This window comes from Lathyrus oleraceus, chromosome 1 (genome assembly GCF_024323335.1).
Source record: "Lathyrus oleraceus cultivar Zhongwan6 chromosome 1, CAAS_Psat_ZW6_1.0, whole genome shotgun sequence".
NCBI classification, from domain to species: Eukaryota; Viridiplantae; Streptophyta; class Magnoliopsida; order Fabales; family Fabaceae; genus Lathyrus; species Lathyrus oleraceus.
This window is the reverse complement of record NC_066579.1, coordinates 6,563,812-6,574,713: the sequence shown is the minus strand read 5'-3', so window position 1 is coordinate 6,574,713 and position 10,902 is coordinate 6,563,812. Positions and strand designations below refer to the sequence as shown.

The following is a 10,902-nucleotide window of genomic DNA, read 5'->3' as shown; positions in this document are numbered from 1 at the left end:
ATGGATAACTGCAAGGCTATGTCTACTCCAATGGGATCCGGAACTTATGTTGATCAAGATGAATCAGATGTCTCAATTGATATCAGAAAGTATCGAGGTATGATTGGCTCTTTATTATATTTGACGACAAGTTGTCCTGACATAATGTTTAGTGTTTGTTTATGTGCTCGCTTTCAAGCAAATCCAAAGGAATCACATCTCATCGTCGTTAAAAGGATCATGAAGTATCTCAAAGGGACAACAAATTTTGGACTATGGTATCCTAAAAGTAGTATTTACAATTTAGTTGGATATTCTGACGTTGATCATTCAGGAAGTAAAACTGATAGAAAGAGCACTAGTGGTACATGTCACATTCTTGGAAATGCATTAGTATCATGGGCTTGCAAGAAACAGGCATGTGTTGCTCTTAGCACTACCGAAGCAGAATACATAGCAGCAGGTAGTTGTTGTGCTCAAATACTTTGGCTTAAGCAACAAATTCGTAACTACGAACTCGATCTTGGATGCATTCCTCTACGTTGTGACAACACAAGTGCGATAAATATTACAAAGAATCTGATGATGCACTCAAGAACCAAAAATATTGACATTCGACATCATTTTCTTCGTGGTCACGTGCTTCAAGGAGATGTCGAAGTCACATTTATGGATACTCGTAATCAACTCGCCGACATTTTCACAAAACCTTTGGCACGAGAACCGCTCTACAAAATTCAAAGAGAATTGGGAATCTTGGATGAAAAAGACGTATGATGAACGGTACACGTATCTATATGCTTAATTTTACATGTTTTTGTTATCTCATTTGTGACAATATATTATAATAGGTGTATATGTGAAATTATATAATGCCTAAACATGTTATTTATGTGTTATGTGTCTTTACATGTGTTTATCGTTGTTAAAATTCATGTGCCATAGCTACTATTTTCTGTTTTTGGCAAAAAATATTAAGTGAAATTGATTACCCTAATTCAGAAAATCGATTTCCTGAAAGAAACTTTAACTTTTTGAGCCTCTGGAATTTCTGGTTCGCAGGCAGAAATTGATTCCCCTTTTTTGGTCTATCTTTAACTTCTCTTATTAAAATGCTTATCTTTTAAAACCTTTTCCCATCCTTTATGTTAATGACAAAGGGGGGAAGATATTATGACATTTTTGTGTGTCTTTCTCTAATAATGTCTGCAACAAGCTTTAAAAATTGTAAACTCTCATGGATGCATGGGTCAAGGGGGAGTTATCATTGTTAGGGGGAGCATTGTGCATAAAGCTTCAATTGTTTGTCATCATCAAAAAAGGGGAGAATGTGAAGCCAAGACACTTCATCCAATATGTTTTGGTGAAGACAAAGTCCAATTCAAATGATCATATCAAAAGTATGGAAAAAGCTTCAAGATTTGTGTGAAAGCTAGCATTAAAGGATTCAAGACTTATTTTGAAGACTAGCGTTGATCTTGAGTTTTTAAGGTACAAGCATGCAATATATATTGATAACTCAGTGCTCAAAACTAATCCAAATATTCGTTGCATGCATGATCCATTGTATCACTTGCCTTTGTTGCTATACTAATTTTTCTAAATATTTTTTCAAAAATCAGTTCAGGAAATCGATTACCCCATTTCAAGAAATCGATTTCCAATTGTCAAAATTCATTTTTTAGTTCAGGAAACTGATTCCCCCTTTCCAGGAAATCGATTTCCACTTGCCAAAATCAACTTTTTAACTCAGGAAATCGATTACCCCCTTTTGGGAAAATGAGGTTTTCATGTTTTAGTTCAGGAAACTGATTCCCCCTTTCTTGGTGACTTTATCTGTATTATACAAGTTATAACAGATAGTAAAATTTCTTTCATGTTTAAAGGGGACTGGAGTACTCTCGATCTGTGAGGGGAACCGGGATGTCTCTTTGTGTTCTTTATCTTTTCAGCATTTACCGTATTCATCACATAGTAATCTCCAAGGAAATATTATTAAAATAAGACAAAACCGGAAAAAAAAATTATATTACCTAATTCACCCCCTTCCCCCTCTTAGGTTCACACTCAACTTACACAGCCGATTATGTTAGAGGTTTCAATTAACTTGGACTTCAGCTAGGCCAGAGGTTTCAATTGACTTAGCTTGGCCGTAACTGATTATGTGGAAAGTTTCAGCCTTCAGATGATTACTCACCGGCTCCGGGCTTAATCTTGGATCATGTCCTATGATAAATTTGTCGGTTTTATAAATTTACTATACAATTGTTTCAACTATGGGCGCCTCATTAAAAACCCGTGCCCTTGCAACGGAAAAGAGTGAATTCCCACAATTTTATTCATGATGTTTGTTACATAGTTTAACTAAAATAAAACTTAAGGTTGGTTATATTTCAAGCCCTAGGTATTTCAACACCCTCTAAACTTTCTAACTTATAAGCCCCATTATTCAACTTCTGACAGATAAGGAAAGGTCTTTTCCAATTCAGAGCTAGCTTGCTTTTCTTCTTATGGTTAATCACCTTCTTTAACACCAGATTTCCTTTGTGAAATCCTCTTTGCCTTACTTTGATATTAAATCTCCTGAAAATTAATTATTTGGTTGCGAACTCCCTTATGTGGGTTATTTCCCTGACTTCATCTAATAGACCTGCATAATTATCTAGACCTTCTAGGTTGGTGTTCTCATGAAAAAAATACGCCTCCAAGTTGGAGTATTGATTTCTGCCGGTATCATTGCATTAGTTCCATAAGCCATCCTGAAAGGAGTTTCTTGAGTAGTCAAATGAGGTGCAGTATGATAAGACCATAAGATCTCGTACAAGTACTCGGCCCATAACCCCTAAGCTTTATCCAATTTATTTTTCATCCCAGATAGAACGATCTCGTTTGCTTCCTCCGCCTGACCATTTACGTGAGGATGCTCTACCGGAATAAGTCTATTATGTATTCCCAAATCCTTACAAAACTCTACTACTGGTGAGCTAGAAAATTGTGTGTCGTTGTCTGAAACAATAACTCCAGGAAGGGCGAAACGACATATTATGTTTCTCCAATAGAAATGTCGCACCCTTTCTGCTGTAATCCGGGCCATTGCTTTTGCCTCCACCCATTTAGTGAAGTAATCAACAACTACTATCAAGAATTTCAGATGTCCAACTATAACGGGAAATGGGCTCAGAATGTCTGACCCCCACTGATAAAATGGTCATGGTGAAAATACCAAATGTGATAATTATGCAAGAGAGTCGATGAAGGGAGTGAACACTTGACATTTCTCATATTGACTTACGAACTGTGCGCAATGTTGAAGCATACTCGGCCAGTAATACCATACTCTAAGTATTTTCTTGAAAACGTTTTTCCTCTAATGTTACTTCCACATACCCCTTCGTGGACTTATTTCATGACTAGCACAATATCTTCTTTCAAAATGCATCTTAATATAGGAGTTGATCTTCCCATTTTATATAACTGATCAACAATGATGAGGTATCAAGCATATATCCTTTTAATGCGCCTAGCCTCAATCTCTTCCTATGGTAGCTCATTCTAGGTTAAATACCGAATGATAACTACCATCCAGCCCCTTGCACTATCCAGTTTCATAACTTCCTCAACCTCCGTACTCAGTGCTTTCAGGGTCCCTTGAATTATTGTCTTGTTTAAACCGGAACCTTTGGTGCTCGCTAATCGGGCTAAGACGTCATCTCTAGCATTCTCTTCCATGGGTATGTGATTAACCTAAAATTCCATAAACGTCTGAGACATCTTGAGAGCTTTTTGCAAGTATCTAACTAGCGATGGATCCTTTGTCTAAAACTTCCTCTGACCTGACTGACGATCAACTGAGAGTCGGTTTGAACAATAAAGTGTGTTGCTCCAACGTCTTTTTCCAACCTCATTCCTGCAATCAAAGCTTCATACTCTGTCTGGTTATTGCTACCCTGAAAAATTAAAACATAGGGAATGTTCTAAGACTAGGTCACCTGGGCCCTCAAATATTATCCCATCTCCACTTCCTTTAAGATTAGAGGATCCATCCACAGATAAATTCCATCTGCATGATGACTCTTCCGAGGCCAGAGAGCTCAATTTAACCAGGAAATCAACAAGCACTTGAGATTTGATGTTACTCTGAGGCACAAACTTTATATCATACTCTGACAATTCTACTGCCCGGGACACCATTCTTTCTGCCAAGTTCAGTTTCTTCAAGACCTGATTGATATGATAATTGTTTTTGACAATGACAGGTGTCTCTCCACGAAAAATACCTAAGCGCATCGCACACTCAAAGATATAATAGAGTCGCCACCGAACTTTATTTATTCTCGAAGGAAATGGAAAATATCGATAAAACCCCAGGAGAAGAGAAACAGGTAAGGAAGTCGGTTATGCAATGGGAAGGTATTATCACCCCTCACATCAGTTGTATTCAACGGGAACTATTTTAATTATTCTTTTCGGGAATGGGTGTTACTATCTAAAGGTTACTTGTAATTGTTTTGAATAAAGGGGAAAATCAATTTATTAATTAATGTGCTCGCCAAGGATTTGAACCCTTGTGCCTACATATTCTCATAATGTAATGAGAAAATCAGAGCTTCGTAGTTCATGGTAAAAAAATACGGATGTGTTAGTTGATTTTAGGGAACAGTTATAATCGTATCGTAGAAGTGATTCGACGTTAGCTGATTCGGACCCTTATTCAGATGCTCTAAGCTTTTGGTAAAACTGCTAAGGAACGAATTATAACAGTTATTTTATGAAACGAAAAGTTATTTGTTTTGAAAATAGTCTAAAAGAAAGAAAATAAAATGTTGACTTAATTGAAAAAAGAAAAAGAGATAGAGTTGCTTAAATTGAAAAAGAGTTGTGACATGAGGAAAGTGTTGTTTGGATGTTTTGACAGTATTAAATTGAAAAAGAGTTATGATACCTTGTTACCATGCAAATCATAACTTGATCTATAGGAGTTAGATTAACGCACTATAATATGTGTTGGAAAGCTAAGATAAAGAGATACAAGTTTTATGTTGAAGTTAAAAGTAGATTCAAAATGAATGAGGGTCGAATAATTTGTTGAAGTTCTCGACTTAATTAAAATAGTTAGTTTGGGCCGGTTTTTGTAATTTTCGGGTCGGATACCATAAGGGTCTGAACGTCCCTTTTATTATATTAGGTATTTCACTGCTACAGTAATCATATTCTGAATTTTGATGATACAATATTTCTTAGACGATTTCATGGAGAACTAAAATTCACAAGGTTGATCTGTTGTAATCGGTTTCCACCGATACTTTGAGGTTTCTTAATTTTCAATCAAATGTCTTTTCCCTTTCAATATTTTGTTCTATGTCTTGTGTGCTTTATTCGAGTTATATAGAATATATGTTGATTAATTTCGATTGATATATATATATATATATATATATATATATATATATATATATATATATATATATATATATATATATATTCCATAATCGCGTTTGCTTAATTCGCGTATGCTTAACCCGTTTGCTTAATTCAGAAACTAGGAACACATATCATATATTAGTATTAATGCGCTTGTTATTGTTACTTTAATCGAAAAGGGATTAGAATCCACTTAAGGCATAAAAATTATATTAACTAATGATAAGTTAGGAAACCAAATTAGTAGATCAACTTATTTCATAATCACTTTTTATAATCACTTTTCATAATCACTTTTTATAATCACTTATTCTAAATCGAATCAGAATCCCACTATTTAGTTTTCTTATTTGGTTAATTTGTAAAGAGTCCTTGCGATATGATACTCGAGTGTCGCTTCCCTAGACTACAGTTCTTAGTTACTCGTTTTTGACTCGTGTGCAATAACGGATCACCCCGCAAACATTTATTGGTTCGGATGAGACACCTTAATGGTTTCTTCATTGAAACTGGTTAGATACTCTCTGAGAGATTCCGAGTACCCTTGTCGGAGGTTGAATAAATTTGTAGTCAACACTCTTCTATGCTTGCTTGCGAAAAAGTGTTGTACCATCTTTTTAGTTAGGTCGTAGTAGCTGACGACCGAGAATCTGGGTAAGTTCATATACCATCGCAAAGCCCCTTCCTTAAAGGTACCTTCCATGAGTTTTCACTTAAGGGAGTCAAAAGCCCCTACTATTGCCATCTGATTATTGATCATAATAATGTGTTCCTGTGGGTCGATTTTACCATCAAAAGATACCAGCGATGGTGGTTTAATGTTCTCTGGAACTTGATCATCCCAGATCGCCTCAGATAATGGTTGGGAATCCGTATGTTCCTCCCCTGTATCCCCGTCCTATTGACTTTGAGTTTGAAAAACATGGACACTATATTGCAGTGTTTCATTCTGTTGACGGAGAGTCTCCACCAATGCGAGCAATTGGGTTAAATCGGGTGGTAGAGGTGGATCACTTCATTTGGGAGATGATTTGGACATCGTAGAGTTGGACTATTAGAATTTTTTATGATGATTCTTGGTGTGGCCTGGGAAATTTTACCAAGGCCCCACGGTGGGCGCCAAATGTTCTTGCTAAAAACACTGAAAGGTTGAATTCCTTGATGCAAGTCAGGGAGAGCCTCAAATTATTGGCTAAGTATCTGTAAATGTTTTTCTCAGGTAGTTATTGTTTGTCCCCTTCCTCATGGAGGAAGTCTCCTTTGTACTCCTTCAACCATCATTGAGTGAATGACACTTGGTAATCATCAACAATAACACAACGAAAACCCTTCCCACAAGGAGACTAGTACCATGGAGTTTAATATTAGTGATGTTATTATTTCTCAGAATAAGTCGTTAACCCATATAGTGAATGAACTGACCAAATAATTGTCAAAGTTGCCACACCATCTGAAAGAGATACATGAAGTACCTCAACAAAAGCATATTGAATTTTATGAACTCTGCAACAGAGACCATTCAACTAGATTTTTCCCCTACCATGAAGAAGATGTAGGCAACCAAAGGCCTGAGAAATATCAAAATAACAACTTCCCACAGAGCAACAATTTTAATCAAGGATGAAGATTTAAGGTTGTTATATCCAATAGACAACTTTTTCACCATTACTCACAAGTACCTCCACAACAAGACAAAACAAACAATTTGGAGGATACATGATAAGTGACTTTGAGATTCTTTTTATGTTTATATTTGATTAAATTTTAGTAGTTATATCCTTATTTTTGTGCATTTTACTTCCTTTTTTGTGTTTCTCGGTGTTTTAGGAGTTTTAGAAGAAAGGTAACAAGGTCTGACAAGTTGGAGGAAAACCAAGGAAAAACACATGATTAATTCACAAACAGAAGCCCTTAGTACATAAAATAAGGCCCTATTATGACCTGGCTATAGCCAGCATTACAAGTCGTAATAGGTGCAACACATTCTTTCTAACTATGACCCTCATGCAAAAATCCATGGGCCATTATAGCCTTCTTGTAATGGGCATTACAGGTTGTAACGGACCCAATCTTAGAATAAGATTGTGTTTTTAATGCACTTTTCTAAGAATCCTTAGGTTCTAGCCATTTTTATCAGTTGCAAAACACCAAAGAAGAGATATTATATGCGTTTAATATCATATTTATGTAATTGGGCCTATAAACAACTAGGAATCTTCAGAGAAAAAACACACCACTTTCTATAATTCAACTTTCTATTGTTCTTGCATTTTGTATTTAAGATTTTACGGTATTATTCAAGACTCTTTAGAGCGATTTAATTCAAGTTTATTTTATGCTTTAATCAGGTTCTATTATTCTCTACCTTTATTATTATTATTATTATTGTCATCATGTATGCAATTGATGTCTCTGTTGTTTTATCGTTTCCCATGTCTGAGTAGATAGCTTTAGAGTTTGAGACATGAGGAACATCATACCAACATACCTTATGTACATTTCTAAATGTTGATTGTAACGAGAACTATAACTTATTTTGTAGTTTCTATTTTCAAAAGAAAATATATTCTCTATGAAAGTATGAACACTAAGACATTAATCATGTGCCGAAAGGGTATAAGCGATGTCAAATTTAGAAATTCAAATGTTTGACTTTGAGATTGCAAAAGTGTTCCAGAGCAATTGAGGAAATGATTTTCTCTTAAAAAGGTTTCTAAATGTACAAACTGTGTTGCGAAAGCCAATGATTTACACGGTTAGAATCTAGTAATCCACCGACAGAAGTGGGTATTATCACTAATTTTGTGAAAGCCAATGATTTTGCAAAAGCCAATGATTTTGCAAAAGCCAATGTGTTGCAAAAGTGTTTAAAGTTTTCTAAAAAATAAAATTCTCATTATAATCGATACATGACTTGTGTGAGTGAACTTGGTTGATAAGAATCGAACTCTCATACTTTTATTTTTAATTATTAAGAAATCTGAAAATTCTATTTTTCTAGTTCTCAAAACTAAAATATTTGATAGTTTTAGCTAAACACTGAAATAATAAACCTCGGTAATTTGACTTTTGGTCTACGTTAGGAGTGGCAAAATGGATGGATTGTTAATGGATGGATCAAAATAATTCATTAGTCCATTAACAATCCACTAAAAGTTTCTTAAAAATGTCAAATCAAATTCATCCATTAAAAATAAAATTCATTCAATCCGTCAATTATCATATTTTTAGTGGATGGATCCACCCATCCAAAAAAAATATTTTTTTTTTGAAAAATCATTTATTTTCAAAAAAATTGTTTTTTTTTAAATAATCGATTTTTTTACTATTGGAAAAAAATCAATTTTTTATCGAAAAAATCATTTTTTTAATTTTTCATAATAAAAAATGATTTTTTGTATTTTAATTTTTTTCTAAATAAAAAATCATTTTTTTTATTTTCGGGAAATATAAAACAAATTGTATTTTTTGGAAAAAATCATTTTTTTTTGTATTTTTCGGGAAAAAAATAACTCTTTTTGTATTTTTGAAAAATATATATTTTTAAAAAAATTGTTTTTTTTTCAAAAAAAATTGACTTCTTCGAAAATAAAATCAACTTTTGGTATTTTCCAAAAAAACGATTTTTTAATTTTTGAAAAAAATTGGTTTTTCGTATTTTACGAAAAAAATATACTTTTTGTGTTTTCGAAAAAAATGATTTTTTAATATTAGAAAAAAATCATTTTTTTATATTTTAAATTTTTTTTGAAGAAATTTATTTTTTTATTAATTTGTTTCAAAATAAATTGAATGGAGATAAAAAAAATTCATTTGATCATTAAAATATGTTGCATGGATTAGATTAATCGATGCATATAAACGGATGAATTTAGTTAAATCTATTAACTTAATTCTTATGTTGTGGATGAATTAGATGAATTTTTTGGTGGATGGATTGAATGTATTTTGTCTTAATGGATCCAATTGCCACCCCTAGTCTTTGTGGATAATATTTTACTACTTTGGTAATGTCGTACACTTCCAGTATATAAATACACTCAATTAATTTATGCATGTATCTATGGCCAATCAATAAAATACTTAAGCTTCCATTAAAAATGTTGAAACACAAGTAGGTCAATTAGCCAAGTAGTTATCAGATCTCCCAAGTAACATATTCAATGCAAATATAAAGAACAATTCAAAGGACTATTATAGTGTTGTTTTTGCGGATAAAAGAATTATTGTCAAAGCTAACGAAAAAGGAGCATAAGGACAAGAAGAAGAAGTGAAAAATAAAGTCTGGAAAGTTAATCATAAAGATCTACCTAGGAAAGAAGTAGACCTTGGTATACTTGTATTACCTGTTTCCATAAGTAATATGTAAGTTGGTAATTCACTTATTTATTTAGGTGCATGTGTGAATATAATACCATTATAGGTGGTAGAAAGGATTGGGTATCTCCAAATAGAGGCATCTGCATCAACTTTGGAAATGGAAGACAAGCCCTGCAGAACACCAGTGGAAACAATTAAAGATGTATCGATACAAATTGATAAGTTCTCATTATGTGGACTTTGTGACAACGGACATCAAAGATGACTCAAAGATGCATCTCATCTTAGGAAATACCATTCATGAAAACTGATAGGATACTCGTGAACATTGATAAAGGTGAAGTAAAGGTCGGAATCAAAGATCTTGAGGTATGTTATAAGTTAATTGGTATTACGTAACACTAATAATCGTCAAGCTACTGATGTTAAACAAGCGCTTGTTGGCAAGTAACCCAATCATATTTTACAATTTTCTCTAAAGTAGTCTTTGATTTAGTTATTTGTTTTAAAAGCACAATGATGAAAGTGAAATGTCAATTCAAAAAAAAGGTGGGCTCTCTAAGTGCAAAATGGCCATTGCATTTCTCACCTAGAGTGCTCAGAGAAAAGTCCGAAAGACAAAATACGAGCTCTTAACTAGCGTTGACTAGCTCGCCAAGCGAGAGACCCATTACAGAACTTAGGGAACTGCAACCAGACTTAATATCAACAAAGCCAATCATTTTCTCTAATTATACCCAACTCCCCCACATACTAAAAACCCTAGCACGCACTACAGAAAATCATCCAAAGAGAAAAACATCACATTTTTGCAATCTAATCCAGTTCAGAAATTGCTCAGGTATGTCATTTTACTCTATTATGATTTAACTCTTATACATTGTGAACATTGCTGCAAACACAATGTATTTTGTCTAATTATCAATGAATTAGGGTCATTTTATTGTTTCATGATGTTGACTTAAGATAAAGTAAGATTACTTACATGAACACTTAAATTGGATACTCTAGGATGAATAATAAGGGTATGTGTGTATGTTAGAGACCTTTAGGTACTGAATGTCATTATTGATTATGGCTAAATATCCATTGCATATGGATGCAATTTATTCAAGAAATCAGTGCACCTAGATGTTTCTCTATCTCAGTGTTATAATGTATAAGTAAAACTTGCAAATATAT

At 33.7% G+C, this 10,902-nt stretch overlaps 1 protein-coding gene across 1 annotated transcript; it reads left to right on the top strand.

Moving 5' to 3' along the window:
* LOC127086900 (secreted RxLR effector protein 161-like) lies at positions 1–6,688 on the top strand. Its single transcript, XM_051027726.1, has 3 exons — positions 1–442; positions 6,341–6,405; positions 6,620–6,688. The coding sequence occupies exons 1-3, from the start codon at positions 1–3 to the stop codon at positions 6,686–6,688; spliced, it is 576 nt and encodes a 191-aa protein (XP_050883683.1).
* Positions 6,689–10,902: the final 4,214 nt, after the last annotated feature.